The 17,265-nt window shown below is 35.9% G+C and overlaps 1 protein-coding gene across 4 annotated transcripts in view; it reads right to left on the reverse strand.

Annotated features, from left to right (window-relative positions):
* LOC131073093 (uncharacterized) overlaps nucleotides 1-17,265 on the reverse strand; it is a 154,343-nt gene that overhangs the window by 62,408 nt on the left and 74,670 nt on the right. For all 4 annotated transcript variants that reach the window (XM_058009458.2, XM_058009457.2, XM_058009459.2 and 1 more), the window contains exons 9-11: nucleotides 10,643-10,705; nucleotides 8,683-8,734; nucleotides 6,873-6,938 (exon numbers count right to left, since the gene is read on the reverse strand). In XM_058009458.2, coding sequence (XP_057865441.1) covers nucleotides 6,873-6,938; nucleotides 8,683-8,734; nucleotides 10,643-10,705 — 181 coding nt within the window. The remainder of the gene's footprint in view (nucleotides 1-6,872; nucleotides 6,939-8,682; nucleotides 8,735-10,642; nucleotides 10,706-17,265) is intronic.

Genomic DNA, 17,265 nt, shown 5'->3' on the forward strand with positions numbered 1-17,265 from the left:
ATTTGTCTTCCAACGAAGAATTTATTATGTTCCTCTAAGATGATTCCTGCCAAGAGAGGATTAAGTCTGGTTGCCATTGCTTTAGTTATATCTTATAAATTACATTACATAAGGCAATGGCCAGTAAATATCAAAATACAAAGGATTTTTAATTTTAGGGACAAGCACTACGAATGGTTGCTCCAGCTTCTTATTGTCGACATCCTTGTTCTAAACTCAATAGCTAGAAACACAACCTTGCCTACTATATGCCAAACTTTATGAAAGAATCCCGCTTGAAATCCATCAGGGGTTGGAGCTTTCTTAGCACTTAAGGAGAATCTTGTGGATCTGATTTCTTCAATTGTGAAAGGTTTCAGCAAGGTATCATTCTATGCTTTTGTCTATTTTCATTTGTTATTCAATCCTACATTTGCTTATTTTCTTCCCATTTTAGATTAATGGAACGCAAAACAAAAAGATTTTTTTCCTTTTTTTCTCTAGTTCCATTATCCATTTTTTTTCTGATTTCTCTCACTTTCTCTATAAATCTTAAATGTCAATTAAGTTTTCCTTTATCTGATTCTGCAGCCTACTTACAAATCAAAAGACATTATAATCTCAACAACAAACAGAAATGATGCATTCATGTTGGAAAAATACCACCCAAGGGGCTAACCAATGGGGAGTTGATATGCATTGCAAAATAAAAATTAGAAGGGGAGGCATAAATTGCCTAAATTTGACCTTGCATGCATTATTGGCCAAGATGCTTTTTCTGCACACAATAGCCATTTAATGTTACGGACGAGGTCCAAACTCAATTAGAGTATTTTGAGAAAAATAAGCACCTTAGAAAAAGGCAAAGAGAAGAAATGACAGTTGTAGGTAAAGGTCAAGAACACCCTTCTAATTCTACAATTCCTCCATTCCCTTTGAGTTGAAGCTAAATTGAGTTTGTGGATCAAAGTTAGATTTGTAGATTTTATCACATTGCCCCAGGTTCCTAAAACATTGCTTGAGACCACGGGTTGAAATAGAGGAGTGCATCGAGCAGTAAGGAGTATAGTTAGAGATTTTTAGTTCTATCATCTGATTCCATTTGACATCACCAAAATTAAATTTTTTTTGTTTTTTGAATTAAAAAATTTTAGTGGTTTTTCAAGTTTAGAATAGTTTTTTTTTAGTCTCCTCATTGGCAAAATTTAGTAGATTCTATTGTAGTTGTTGGGGAGGAGTTCAAAGCCCCTAATGATTAGGAAATAAAGAGCCCATTTTTTAGTTATTATCGATAAGCAACATGAGATATGGCAGAAGGGTGGTATTGTGTTTGATGGTTGGACAAATAGAAGAAAAAATATGTTGAGTTTTGGTGTTTCTTCCTTAAATGGTAAAAAATTCCTCAAATCCGTTGATACTTCAAGAAAGGTGAAAATTGCAGATTTCCTTTGTGAGATTTTAGAAGAAGTCATGGCTGTAATGTCCCCACTTTGAAATAGAATTTAATAATAAATGATAATAATAAAAATAAAACATTAAATTAAAATATAAAATAATATAATTATATATGATTTATTAAAAATTAATTAAGTTAATGAAAAGTCAAAAGACATGAAAGGAAAAGTTGTGACTCCCTCAACAATGAGATATAAAAGGGAGAAGAAAACTTCATTTGAGAGGGGGGGATAATTTGGAAATGAGAAGTACAGATCTGATTTAAATAATAAGTGCAGATCTGATTATGAAAGGCTGTGTCCCTTTCAAAGGGTAGAAATAATGAAGAGTTGCACTCTTTGAAAGGGTGCTAATGGTGAAAGGGTATGTCTCCTGCCAAAGGGCATACATGATGAAGAGGTGTGACCTCTCCCTCAAATTGAGAGATATAAAGGGAAGGAATCAAAAGCATCTAGTGACATCACCATTGATCAGATCAGATCAGAATTGTTATCAAGTTACAGGCAGTAACATTTGTGTTCTTGGTGGTATGCATGGGGATGTGCTTAATATGTATGCTTAGTATATGAAGCCTGATAAAGTTGTTATGCAGAATCTAGTAATAATATTGTTATAAACTGCAATATATATGACAGTCATACTTAATTTCATATATATTTATAATACATGAGAAGTTAGTCTGCTTATAGTCTAAATCATGTTATTACTGTCAGTATTTAAGAAGATGGGGATGAGATGTTCCAAAGAGGGGTAGTCTAAATCCAATCCAAGCAATAGGTTAAGTCCCAAGATATGGTGAGGATCAGCGACCCATAAGCCTTGAGGGTATAGACCCAAGATAGGTAAGGGCTTGGATCTGTAAACTTTGAGGTAACCTATTGTAGTTGGTCTCTAAGCGCTTTAGTAACATACGTAAACCCTTCTCCCTTAAAACTGAAGTAGTAACAGGGTCTGATATCTATATTAATAACGATATTAATCATCTAATGAGGAAAATAGATAAGCACTTGTTAATAACTAATGAAGAATATCAATCAATTGTAATATGTTGAAATAGATTAGGTAGGGGGCATTACAATGGCCAAGGTGGGCGAGCCAAATATTGAGTAGATCATTACAAAAAATGCAACAAATCCCGTTGCTACATGTAAATTGCTCATGGAGAAACACGCATTTAATTTGTGGACTTTGTATTCCACTCATTGCCTTGACCTTATATTGAAGAGTCTTGGCAAATTAGCATGGATCAAAGCACTTGTGGATCCATGGAAGAAATATTGCAAATAGATATGCAACCACGCTTGGGTGGTCAATTTAATAAGGAATTACAGAAAGGAGTTGGCATGTCTTGTAACCCAGCAATGAATTTTATCACATTGCAATCTTTGCTTCAAACAAAGGCTACTCTAAAACACATGATTGTTGGTGAGAAGTGATCACAACCTTCATATTCAAGGAACACTATAGTAGTTGACATTGTCAACTAGGTCTTCAATGATTAACACTATTGACTTCTGGCAAAGGAGATCATACATGTAAGTTTTAATTTCATTTCTGTTTTGCACATTTTACTAGTTTATCATTTATTGTAATTGTATTTCAATTCAACTTAATTAAATGTTCTCTTTTTCATTGCAACTACATATTTATGTTATTTTTTTCACGATCTATAAAACCTTTAATTACCATCCTCCATATTGTTGATGGGGAGAAGCTTGCAATGGGCTATGTATCAAGGCATGAATAGGACCACAAGCTATTAGAGCCACAAATATCATCATATATGGGAAATCATTGATAGTTAATTGCACGATCAACTTCATTAAGCATTTATATATAGTTGTTTATTTCTTGAATCCAACATTCCAATCTTGCTCAAATTCAAAGGACAATGAGGAGGTTTTGAGTGCGCTATACATGTTCATAGAGGATATGGAAGCAAATCTTAGCTTAGAGCCATCTCTAGTGGGGTTGAAGACAAATATAATTACATCTGGGAAATCAGTGATTCACAATCAACTTCATTAAACCTTTATATACAATTGCTTATTTCTTGAATCTAACATTCCAATTCTTCTTAGATTGGAAATCAGTGATTCACGATCAACTTCATTAAGCCTTTATATACAATTGCTTATTTCTTGAATCTAACATTCCAATTCTTCTAAGATTTCAAGGACAATGAGGAGGTTTTCAATGGGCTCTACATGGTCCTAGGGTGGATGAAAGCAGATTCTTAGCTTTAGTAACCCTCCTCCATGTTGTTGATGGGGAGAAGCCTGCTATGGGATATGTATATCAAGGCATGGATAAGGACACAAAGACCATTAGTGCCATCTATAATGGGATTGAAAACAAATATTATCACATATGGGAAAATCATTGATCGCCAATTGCACAACCAATTTCAGTAAAAATTTACAAATTGTTGCTTGTTTCTTTAATCCAACATTCCAATTCCACTAAGATTTCACGGACAACAAAGTTTTAAGTGGGTCCTACATGGTCATAGAGCAGATCAAAGCAAATTTTTAGCTTAGAGAAACAACCATCTTTGAGATTGAGATCTTCAAGCTTGCAGAGGGGACCTCTTTGTACCAGATATATGTAAGGCAACTTGAATGACAATGCATCCAAGTAAAAGTTGATTAAGGTCATAATAAACACTTTTACATTTCCTACATTAATGTTGAACAATAAGACAGTTCCTTTTCATTTTTCTTCCTCATTTCTGATGCATGGTGGGAGAAGTTTGGTGCTAAGGTGCCAAATCCTCAAGACATTGTCATACATGTCTTTAACCAAGAATGCAAAACTTAAGGATGCAAGCAGAATTGGAGTATGTTTGAGCACATACACTCCAAGAGGCACAATAGATTGTTGATGCAAAGGTTGGACTTTGTTTATGTTCACTACAACCTTTGCCTTCATCACAAACAAATCCTAGACTCTAATTTATCCCCTATTAAATTGAAGGAGGCTGATCAACAGTAAGATTGGATCACTGAGGCTACAGATCCTATCTTCACTAAGAATGACTATGCATGGATTGATGAAGTTGACCTTGAGGCAAAGGTAGTAGCCATAATGGAGGAGAGAGCATAACCCTTGGATTTAGTTGACTTTCAAGCAAATGTCTTGGCTGCAACAACATTGAGGGCCTATATAAAATGCAAACACAAGACCCCCACTACAGAGCTGTTAACATTATGCTAAGTAATGTAGACTCCTCTCTACCATAGTTCTACTTCTGGTTTTTGTTTTTGATATCATGGATATCATAACCCATGTGTTTTGTACACCTAAAACACTCGAGTATATTTACATATTTAACAATTTTGTTTCCTTCAGCTCAAATCCACTTTAGGGCTCAAGCTAAAAATCCTTAAATCTATCTATAATTCATCATTTTTTCATTTTGTTGATTTTGTGCCAAGTCTAAGTGTTGAAACTAGGTCCAAGTCTAGTAATTATGCACCTTAACATACACCTGTTACTGCAAATAGGAGATTCTCAGCACGTTTTGACTAGTGGTGCCCAAATTTTAGGCACACTTTTAAACAAAACAATTAATAAAATTTTGAAATCCTAAAACGAAAGAAAAAAGAAAAGAAAATAATAAAAAAATGAATACTAAGGCTTAGAAACTAAAGAACTTATGTATTTTCTTCTAGAAACCAATAGGATTAGAATTCCAATCAAAGATAGTGGTATAGGTATATGGTCCTCATCACAGTACTGGAGCTTATTGCTGATTATGGATCGCTACTATGAAACTTGCTTTGTGCATATGTAATGTATGCAATGTTTTCTGTTCAATTACTTCAATCATTAATGTATAATTGAGCAACTACAACTCCTAACACCGTGGATATTATCTCAAAAATGTTCTCAATCATAACCTATTTGCAGGTCCCTCCTAGCACAATAGCAATTCATTTTGTGTGGACATGTCCTAATTGGTAGAATTCTCAACACCAACTCTGTCATGTACACAGTTCAGGGAGAACAACCCTTCCAATCACATTATCTCTTTGTGACCATGGCTCTACATTCTTTAAACATTCTGACCATAGGACCAAGACAAATTACCCTAATAAGGTCCCAAGTTCATTTTTTCTCGAATTCCTTTGCACATCATAGTATTCATGTTTGAAATTTTGTAAGTGCATTACACAAGTATTTGTACTTCCCTAGAATTTGTGTCCACAAAATACTGAAAGAAATTACTTTTCTCTTTGTCACTTCTAACCTTTTTTAGCATGAGTATTGCCCTTTCTCTCAACACCTTTGGTCTATATGACCCTTAATCATGAATGGCTTCCATCATTATTAAAATCATCATGATCACTACTCCTGTCTCCCATCCAAAAACGGCCATGGCTATTAATGCCATCAACTCTCCTCCATACCTTTCTATATGACCCACCCTCATGAACGTCCTCCATCATTAACAAAATTATCGTGACCAGTGATGCTGTCTTCCCTCCAAAAATGACCATGGTTATCAATGCCATCAACTCTCCTCATAACTCAGTCTTGATTGCCTACTACTTCATATCTTGATCTATTATATGTAGTATAACACTTTGACAAAATTTTATTAAGGCCAAAAAACCTCATAGTCTTCCAACTACAAATGAAGCTACTCTCTCTAAAGACAACACTCCATCTTCCATTGGCTCCAAGCTTTCACGAACTAATCAACTATACTCTACTCTGCTATTTCTGTCTTTGAAGCTCTCCTTCAATCTTCAAAAAGGTGACTCTTACCAATGGACCAATTTAATTAAAAAATATATACATCCTTCAACTGTCTTCCTTTAATAACAATGCAAATTTGCTCAAATGGTGAATGATATTCTTGAGTTTCACAGCCACCGTTCTCCAGGTTAAGCATTGCATGCTGGCATGGATGTCAACACTGCAATAACTACTACAAGAACCTTTTATGTATTGTAATATGGGTAATGTCATTTCCACCGATGGCTGTGTTCCTGTCGTCAATAATTTTTCCATCTTTGATAAAGTTACTGCTTATGACTAACACACTTCTTTGCAAATATTTTGACCGATTTGTACATCTTTCTAAGGATTTTCTTCCCATAAGAAAACTAGTCATCATATCATCTTTCCAAAATTGAAATTGATTAGTGAGATACTCTCAACTCCAGATTCCCAAGTCACCCAATTCTATTTTCAAGACTCCCTTGAGCCTTTCCTTGAAACTTCTCACAATGTTTATTTCAAATCTTCTTGCTTTATACACAGTATTTAGAGACTATAAGGTGTATTAAGCATCTACTCAGTTTAACTTGTAAAGCTATATATCAAAGACATCCATCAGTCTGTATAAAAAATGAACTTATATAGACATCTTGTATATGGAAACATAATGCATATCCATGGATAACAAGAAGGTAAGACAGTGAATTTACCTTCCCAGATGTCAATTTGAAATCCCAGGCAATATAGGAGTTCACAGTATCAAGTGCAAGGAGGACCTGGAAATTTTATACACATAAAAGTATCAGATGAAGTTTCAAACAATCATATGGAATTTCAAATTAAAATATTGGCAAACATGCATCCATGAATTATTCACTTGTGACCCTTATATATGCATTTTAGCCTCACAGCATCTACCTAGTAAACCAGTGTACTTTGGCCTGAGTGTTAAGGTACTTGAAAAGATGCACAATAGAGGTCAATGATTAAGGGAAAGTGTGAGATTGCATTTCATGAAAAAGATCAAATGAACATTGTTTCCAGGGAAAAGAACTCACCACTGTGAACGTCATTATATTCAGGTAAAAAGAATAAGTGAGCTGTAAATTTGACCACTTATCATCATGGTGGAAAAACATCTTATTTAAATTTTGGCTCCCTTTGTGTGTGTGTGTGTGTTTCTTCTTCACTTCTGTTTAGATATCTGTATTGAATTCTATCAGCATTTGTCCATATTTCTGTCTGCCAATCTATCAATCTATAGATAGATACATCTGTAATTTCAAGTTTCAACTATCTATCTATCTACATACTTATGTCTATCTGTCTCATTGTCTGCATTCTGTATGCCTGCCTGTCTGCTATTCATGCATTCATTCCTCTATATGTGGGTAGGTGCATGTGTAGCTTCTTTCAATCAACGGCTTCTGAATAGTCTTTCAAACTATGCAATTTTAAATAAAATTAAAGCTAAAAAGTTAAATTTGTATTAACAAAATTGTACTGTACCTTCACTGTTGTGTGGCTTTGCTTGAACATTAACAGGCAACAAGGTTAATGTATAGTCTATCTTCAATGTTTTATCAGACTTGTTTCTGCAATGACATTGCAGCAGCACATAGTGCTCCAAACAATTTTTTTCCTATGCATGATGGGCAGTTTTGGGTTCTTGAATGCCATTCAATCCAGTTTCAGCATATAGTTGTGATATGATGAGGCCATATAATCTGTGAAATATTCTACATTTTAGGCATAGCTATGCAGATACTAATATTCTGGGATAAACTGATTTGAATTGCTCTATTAGAAGTCAACTACATATTCCTATGTATAATTATGTTTTTCATATTTACAATTGTTGTCTGGTTCATACTTGTTTCTGTATTTGAGGATAATCATATTAATTGTAATGCATGCACAAAATAAACCTGCTTCAAATTATGTGATTCTGCATACTGCTTTCCAGAACACACTAATATGTAGATCTTTGTGCGCATGGGTTTGAATGATTCAGTCTGATTTTCTTGATTTGATCATCCTTGATATAGTCATGCTACATTTTCATTTTCCCAACCTCAGAATTTACAATATCTTCTCTCAATTGATAAATTGAGGTCATTGGTCTAAAACCGTAATATTCAAAACTGCAGTATCTCATTCGTAGAAGAAACCTAAATGTTTACCATTTTCCCTTGTCTGTTTTCATCTAGTACAAGTTGCTTGTTACTAAAAAACCAGCATGTGATGTTGAGATGTTTGAATTGACAAAAATAAAGTGAAATATATAGCCACACAAAAAAGTGTAAAGCTTTTGCTAATGTTCAGCGAAACAGTGATGTATTGCCCTTCTCAAAGAGGTTTGAAAGATTTCAAATTGATACTTAAATGAGGTTCTACACATTTCTGTAAATCTACATGTGAATGCATGGGATTAAGAAGGATGGTATTTGGACCTTATTCTTCCCAGGGGTATAACCTAATGACTAAGTAGGTTAATTAATTTAAAATCCAAGAACGTACCTCATGTGCCTTTCCTGCAGGAATTGTTGTTTCCTTGAAATCATCATACCGACTGTAGAGACAACAACATGAAGCACAGCATACATCATGATGAAATACTTTATTATAACTCAATAAAGTACTAAATCATATAACAGCATGCCACATTAGTAATACATCCAGCAAATGGCTCACTTGAGAGTGTTTGCTTCCACGAAAAAGTAAGTACTTTTCCTATCATGACATTAAATAGCCTCCCTACATATATTGTACTCAAATGGAATTCAAAAAATGCTTAAACCACAAAGAATTCAGTATAAATATTCTACATTAATCATGATCAGAGTTTAATGCTCGATGTATATTTACTCCATCTATCAGTTAATGGTACTCTTGAAAGTTCAAACCATCTAATCCTATATTAGCGAGCATATGGATATAAATATTCGTGTGCATGATATCTTCATTAGTTGAATCCATGAATCAACACCAAAAATATGATGAGCATCAAAAATCAATGTACTTCTCCTTATCCAAAAGCTTCATACTTCATTCCAAGATCTATGTGTAGGGGTCCCACCCGATTATAAACAAACTTTACATTTAATCCAAAAAAATCTACTGTTTATGAATCATACAGTTGGTGTTAGGAGCTGGAAAAGTTGGCTTAGTAAGGATATGTGTGTGCACATAAGCCAACTTACTCTATTAATGGTAGGGGAGGCATATGTAAACAAAATTTAGATCTGATACAAATTTGTTGAGACAGAATTATCATCTTATTATCCTTCAAATGTAATTGATGCAGGAGCATCCCCGGTCTCTGAGCAATCTTGCATCAACCAAAAAATATTTCCTTAGTTTTGTTCTTGTTCAGTTCGTGTAGCAGTTTTCTGTGTTTCTTTCAGTGTGTTCCGGTAGCTGGTTCTTTTTCGTTGCGAATCAGATTTTCGGTTTTCAGGCTTATTCTTGTGCATTATCCCAGATTTTCAGTTCATTTGGATTCTTTTCCGGTGAGTTAGTGCTTCTAGATTGGCTGTTCTTGGTTCCGGGAGAAATTCTTGGGCTTAACAGCTAGTTGGTGATTCCTTCTTGTGCAGAGCGATTTCTGGGCTTGCGGATCTATTTGGTGCCTTGCTCAATGTTCTTGAATCCTTGGCCGACCTTCCGTTCGATCCGCACTCCTTGGTTGTTCTTTTCTGGAGGATTTTCCTTTCATTCTTAGGGCCGACCTATTTGCACGTTTCATTTTCCTTTCTTGGTAAATGTAATCTATTGTGGCCAACCCGGAGGTGTTCCGGAGGGTATATATTTTGTTATATGTGATCCTTAGAAAGCAGTTAGAAGGTTAGGAGCATCTAGTCTCTGGAATTGTAATTTGGATGCCTCCTAGAGGTCTGGATGGATTGTAATCTGGCATGTAGTCTGAAACTGGACATGTTAGCCTACATGTAACCGGATGATTACCGGATGTTCTATAATGATAATATGATGATGCGGATATCTGATTTTGCATTTTATCTATGTTTTGTTGTTGCTTCCGTTGTGTTACTCTTGCTGCACGATCTGGTTAGTTCTCTTTGAGGACCCACCGGATCATGGCTGCACCAGTAATACACCTCATATCAATGTATTTACTGCTTATTTTACCCTTCACATGATGGACATGTACAAAGCTTAAAAAGAAAGCTATGCAACATCAGCAGGTAATCTATAGGGTAAAGCATCCCAGGCCAACAAAATAGTTTATAAGAGATATTATTAATTTATTTATTCTTACGCAACCTGCTGCACCATATGTATGGTACTCAAATCCAAATTATTACAATATAATGTTCATGAAATAGCCACCATGTGCTACATGGATGTTGCTATAACTAACCTTATGCATTTTGTGTCCACAATGAAAAAAAATAATAGGCGAGACAAAGCAATAGAGTATAAATATCTGAAAAAGAGATTAAGAGTTCATCTCACGTACTTTGGTTCTATAGCTCCAGCCTCCTCTGCTGATATTAAAAATGGAGAATTCTCAAAGACATTCCTGATAAAAGAAAATTCATTAAAAAAAAAACAAGCATCAGATGGTAAAGACAGTAAGTTCAGTAAAGATGGTTGAATATTTTCAAAGGTAGGTAGAATATGACAACAATATCCAGTGATATTTTAAGCATTAAAATAAAAAGAAATCTAAATTTTGATGAATCAGCACAAATATTTTGCTCAGACAAATATACTGTATACATAAAAGCATTGGTGTAATGAACAATAACAAAAATTAGAAATTTTCAAAAAAATTATTTGCAAGAAATTTATATTTCACAGAAAGAAGCATTTGTGAAAAACAAACCAAAGAAGGTGAGAGGAAGAAAATAGGTGCTACCTTATGAAGACAAAATGTCATCCTCCATAGCTTTCCCTTTTTCTTCTCCCTTCAGTCTTGTCTTGGTGTCTATTGTTATGCATTTGTGTTGTTCTTGTTTATTTTTTTATGGTGTTTGCAAATTTTTGTTGAGTTACTTTTGTTAATTGACTAGGGTTCTTAGGCTTTCCTTTTGTCAGTCGATTAGGATTTTAGGGCTTTCCTTTGTTTGGTCAAGCTTGTTATGCTCTTTTTTCCAGGTTTCCCTTTATTGTTATGCAGAGAAAGGGCAATTGCAGTGGCGGTGAACAGATTTCTTTCAATTTGAGGGTCCGTCCCATCCCAGCAGTCAAGTAAAAGGAGTCGCAGTTAAGGGTAGCAAAGATGGAGATAAATCTTAGAGGAATGTATTGGTTCCAAATAATAAAGTGGATGTTTCAAAAGGTGCCACATTTGTGGAAAATGAATGATCCCAACCTGCAAAAGCTAAGAAAGGTAAGGTTCTTGTAGCATTGAAACTAATCCCTATTAATGCTATGTAAAGAGCAATTGACAAGGAAGAACAAAGGTTAAAAAATGTTGAGATTTCTTTGTTTGTTTAAAGGAAACCTTCCTTCCTATCAATCTTTTGATGACTGTATTGTGTTGGTGTGGGGTAAGAAATTAGGATTTATGTGAGCATATGCAGAATGATTTAAAAAGGGCTATTTTTTGTTTGTTTAAGAAGCGATAGTAAACAAAAGAGAGTTTTTACAAAGAATTTTTAGAATGTAGGGAAGTGTATTTTTAGGGTTTTTCCGAATATAGCTGGCCTTCCAGCCCTACCTCTATAGTTGACAAGAACAAACCCAAACCCCCACCTGCGCACCTACCTATAGACCTGGGACAGGGTGGGTCCACACCCCCAGTACCACTATTGTATGAATCCTGGGAAAACACTATAGAATAAATGCGGCCTATATTAAGGACTTGGGAAATCAGTAGGATTAAGGCCCCCACCCTGAGATCCTAGTAATTGGGGATAGATCTTCTCTGCAAACTTGAATTATGTATAATGTTGGAGCCCTGTTGATATGAATAAAAAATATTTTCCTGAGAAACATGGTAGCCCATGCAACACCTTTAACGAAAAATAGGGACCCCATTGTGCAACTAGAAGAGATGATTACTCTCCTCAAGATGGATATAAATCTGTAATATTCCCCTCATGTGTGGTTCTTGATACCTCAGTTTCTCAAGCCTTCAGAAGAAGTTATTAAATTGATGATACCAAATCTTCTCTCCAACACATTAATAAGAGTTAAAATTTCTTTGGACCACTCTAAAGGATGTCCTAACTTCATTGATTTTCAACTGCATAGTAAAATTGCTTCTTGCAAAATTATTGGACTTGGTGAAAAAGATGAGATGAATTGTCCTAATTTGCAAAATAGACAAAAGAATTCTCAAAAAAAGGAGAGACCTGTGATTAATAATGTTGATATTATATCAAGTGAAATGGATTTCCCTTGCTTTGATTCCCTTTGATGATAACCCTAAAATCTGGGATAGTGTTGAATATAAATTGATAAGGGTTGTGAGCCTCCTCACACTATCCCTCACTCTGAGAACTCCCAGAAATATATCTACTCCCTCTCAAGGAGGAGGAAATGGAGTGGTTGATGATCTTTTAAAAGGGAAAATCTCTTCCAGTTCTTAAAGGGTGACCCTTAATTAGAAAACTCATAATGTGAACTCTAACAAAGATTGTGTGAAAGGGTCTAGATATATAAAAGACAAGCAGGAAATCGAGGGCCCCAGTCCTATGACCTGTAATGTGGAATGTATACAAAAAGATACCTAGTTAGTCACTTCTTCTGATGGAATAAAAAACGGTGTGAAATTGCCACATAGTTTTGAAAGGCTTTGTAGAGGAGTGATGTCTCTCCCTGCTGAACAGATCTCTTCTTTCTTCCTTTTGTTATGAAGATTATCAGTTGAAATATAAGGGTCTAGAAAACCAGTATAGGAGGTTTGAAGTTAAGCCATTCTATAAGTCTAGGCTTGACATTGACGTGAAGTTTTTACAAGAGGTTAAAGTTGTAGGTTTCAGCCTCGATCTTGGACTTACACATATTTGGCCAAAAGCATGTGTTTTTTCTTTGATCATCTAGAGGGTAGAGATGCTTTTGTTATTGTCATTAGCAGTCAGTTCACTAATTCTATTATTGTAGGTTTCAGCCTCGATTGTGCACTTAAACATATTTGATCAAAAGCATTTTTTCTTTGATCATCTAAAGGATGGAGATGCTTTTGTTATTCTCATTAGCCATCAGTTCACTAATTCTATTATTGACAAAGATTCTCCTCCCTGTTCTAGAGCTACTTGAATTGTTCTTTTTAAGCAAGGTTACAATTTTAGCCTTTGTTCTGTTTATGCCCCCAATAACTAGAAAGAATGTCCTCTTTTATCAAACCAGTTACCTTCCAATCTCTCCAATGTGCCTTGGGTTTTGGGAGGTGATGTCAATATGATTGAAAATAAGGATAATAAAACTGGTGGTAGTAAATTTAATTCGAAAGGTAATGAGTTCTTCTTTTGGGCTAATTTTAAACTGAGGAATTTGATTGATCCAGTTGTGGAGGCATAAAAATGACAGTAATGGAATTTGATTCACTTGGACCTATATGTACATAGGTATTAAAAGGCTTGATTCTAGGCACGACAGATTGTATCTAGATAGGTACATTTCTGTCACCACTCTCAGTTTGGATAACAATGTAATAGTTTTGTCCTCTACCCTTTTTAATTGCCATCCCATTGAAATTTCTTTCTTGCCCTCATCTGTTCCTAGCCCTCTTAAATCTTCCTTTCAGAGTCTTTTCAAGCTTAACACCTCCCATTTAAAAGTTGATTCTTTCTTAAAGGCATTTATTCTCTTTGGAATATTTGTCAAGACTCGGGTAGAGGGCAATCCTGTATTTTTATGTGGTATAAATCTATTTCTGTTGTACAGAAATTTTTGAGGATTTATGGGAAAAATCAGGCCAAAAAGTGATCAATTTTTTTTAGGAATATTCAAAAGAGTCTTACTTCACTTGAGCAGCAGGTTCAAAGTGGCCCTAAGAATATTTTTCTGCAGAGCAAAGTTGCTCTGCTGAAGTAAGATGCGATCACATGGCTAGAGCTAAAGGTGCTAGGCTGAGGTCTAGGCTTAATTGGCTCAGGCGGGGTGACAAAGAGTCAGAAAAGAAATTTAATATTCTCAGAGTCAAGCATGTCAGGAAGAATATTGATGGCTCTATGGCAAATGTTGTTTCGCTAATTAGAAATTTGTTTCAATATTTTTATAAAGATTTTTTTACTTATGAGACTGTGGGCATAGAAGTTTCTAAGGTTGGAGACATTATCAAAGAAATTGACCCCATAAACTCAATAGAGAACATCTACATTAGTGCTGGATGAGCCATTTACCTTAGATGAGGTTAAGAACGTCATAGCTTGCATACTCAAACTTAATTTGGACTTGGCGGAGCAGAAAATTACAACTTAGCTATAACTCATTAACTTAAAAAATACTCAAGTTTCAGAACTCAACAAAAACTAAGCAAAATAATGAAACTCAGAAACCCTGGGTGCCTAAATATGTGTCTTTTTTATTTTATAGTCATCCTGAATTCAGTGGTTAATTTAATCAGCAAAAAATAGTGTTTATCCAAGTTTCCAAGACAAGGAAATGTCAAAACAAATTTCTAGGGATGGCAAAATTTCCAAAATTTTGGGGACTATGGGTTGCTTATATATTAATATATAATAATATATATAAATTGAAAATTGTAAACTATATTAATGTGTACTGCACTTTATATAGCTCACTGTTGTTACTTAACAATCTGAAGCCAAAGGATGGAAAAGAGAACGAAGACAAAGGCAAGGGGGGCGAAAACCCTAGCCGCCAGTGTTGGAGGCAACTCCTCTAGCTCTGGTGCCTGCAAGGACAGCACAGAGGATGAAGATGGCGATGAAGATTGTCCTGCAGATTATGATGACGAACTCCTCGACATCCTGCTGGGAGCCCACATGCTTGCTCATTTGGAGTTTGAAAATTTGTCTCTAGCAAACGTTTATGCTCTAACGGCAATCAGGAATGCTGGTCTGAAGAGAAGAATGGTGACAGTGCTCCAGAGGTGGAGGCATTGGTCAAGGAGGCTCTCTGCTTTCTCTACCCACTCCATCTGTGGCTTCTGTAGGGGCTTTCTCTATGCCCCTTCGGCTTCTAAAGATGAAGGGCTTGTGGCTCGAAAGGATGTTGAGGTTAGTATGGCCTCCATGTGTGTCTGCAATAAAGGTTCTCTCCTGTCCCTTGTTGTCTGTGCTACAACTCCCCCTGTTATCTTGGACGCTGGTGGGGCGGAGTTTGCTGGGCTGGTTGGTTTGGCAGATTTTATGGGCCCCTTGTTGAGGGTGTTTCTGAGGTTGGGGCTTATGCTTCTTTGGAATCTGAGAAGATGAATGTCTCAGATGATAAAGCTTTCTCTAAGTTAGTTCTGGAAAGTAATTGTGGAAGAATGTCTCCACTATTTTGCTTGATCCCCCTAAGGTTTCTGAGGAGTCTTGCAGGGAAGATGCTAGTTTGCTGTAGAATGATGTCCTGAACTGTGTTGATTTGGATGTGGGTCTTGGTGCTTCTACGGTTTTTGCTTTGTCTTCAAGCTTTGTGGCGCTGGCTAAGCCCCAAGTGGCTGGTGTTCCTCCTGTGGCTGTCCCTACTCTTTCATAGGGATTCGTTTCTCTCTGTGAGAAGGAGATTGTAGTGGAGATTCCATATTCTCTTCTTGTTAAATCTCCAAATTGGCTGGGAGATTTAATGGCAATCTTCCTAATATTGACACTATCAAAAGATGGGTCTGTCGAAATGGGAAGCTGAGAGGACAAATTAAGGTAACTGCAATGATGGATAATTGTTTTCTCTTTTCCTTTTCTGATATTGATGACTGTTTTAGGATTCTTAGTGCGGGCCCTTAGTTCCTGGGCTTGAATGGCCTCCGTCTTTCTAAGTGGTCCCCTGGTTTCAACCCTCTGAATGACTTCAAGTTCCGTATTTGGGTCCGGTTACCGGACTGCCTTGGAATTTTGGAGTGAAAAGATTCTTATGTCCATTGCCAACTCTTTTGGGCAAATTTGTGCCATTGGCCCCATCACCAAATTCATGAAGCGTCTGTTGTATGCGAGATTTTGTGTGCTTGTGGAGAAGAATAAGGCGCTCCCTTCTCAGCTTACCCTTTCTTCTAAGTAAGGTAAATGGGTGCAGGAAATTGAATTTGAAAAAGTTCTCCAAATATCTATAAATATTGTGGTCAAGTGGGTCATACTTATACTGCTTGTAAGACAAACAAGAATGCCCATTTTATTTGGAGGAAAAAGAAACAAACACCTTCTACTTTGCAGTCCTCTTCTCCTAGCGTGGTTGAACAAATGGCAGATTAGCAGGGGGAAATCTCCTTTAGAGACCCTTTCTTCTCCTAAAGTTGCAAAGATGCATAAGGAATCTACTGGCGATTCGTTGGATTATCATTGTCACAAAAAACAAAGATTTGGGGAAGATGGATCAGCACATGGTGAAAAACAGGGGTATCTCTCATATGCTAATTCTAATGATGTTTTTATATATTCTCCTTGTTTCAAGAAAAGGAGTTTGAAGGAGAAGGACCCTCGTACTAAGATTTACCAAAAATCTCTAGATAACTTCTTTACACCTCCCTAATTCTGCTTGAGTTTCTCTTTGCAGTGATTGATTGTTTCCATTGTCGTTTCAGTTGGATTTCTCTTAGCAGTAGTGTTATGGCGATTGCAGTTTAGTTGCTGTCTTTCTTGGCTGTTCCTTTCTGTCCTGCTGTGTTTAATGCTCTATCAGCTATCTTTCTTAATGTAAAAGGTTTTAGGTCCTTTCAAAACCCTTCTTACCTTAATAAAAAACAACCTGAAGTAATATTGGACAATGCCATGGCATCCTCAGTGTGAGCAAACCCAAAAGCTGATCAGTTTTAGGGGCTCTCATAACTGGAAAGGGTTGATAAAGGAGGGAAAGCATTTATAATTCACAGAGAAAAATCCAATACATGTGATGAATAAATTCAGAAATCATGCTAATCATTTTGCAGAAGAAAGTCTATTAATTAATGTAGACACTGTTGATTGTAAGGTTTAATAGGAATGAACTGATATGGATATACTGGCTTAATTAATGTAAACACTGTTGATA

The sequence above is a fragment of the Cryptomeria japonica genome, chromosome 7 (genome assembly GCF_030272615.1).
Source record: "Cryptomeria japonica chromosome 7, Sugi_1.0, whole genome shotgun sequence".
NCBI classification, from domain to species: Eukaryota; Viridiplantae; Streptophyta; class Pinopsida; order Cupressales; family Cupressaceae; genus Cryptomeria; species Cryptomeria japonica.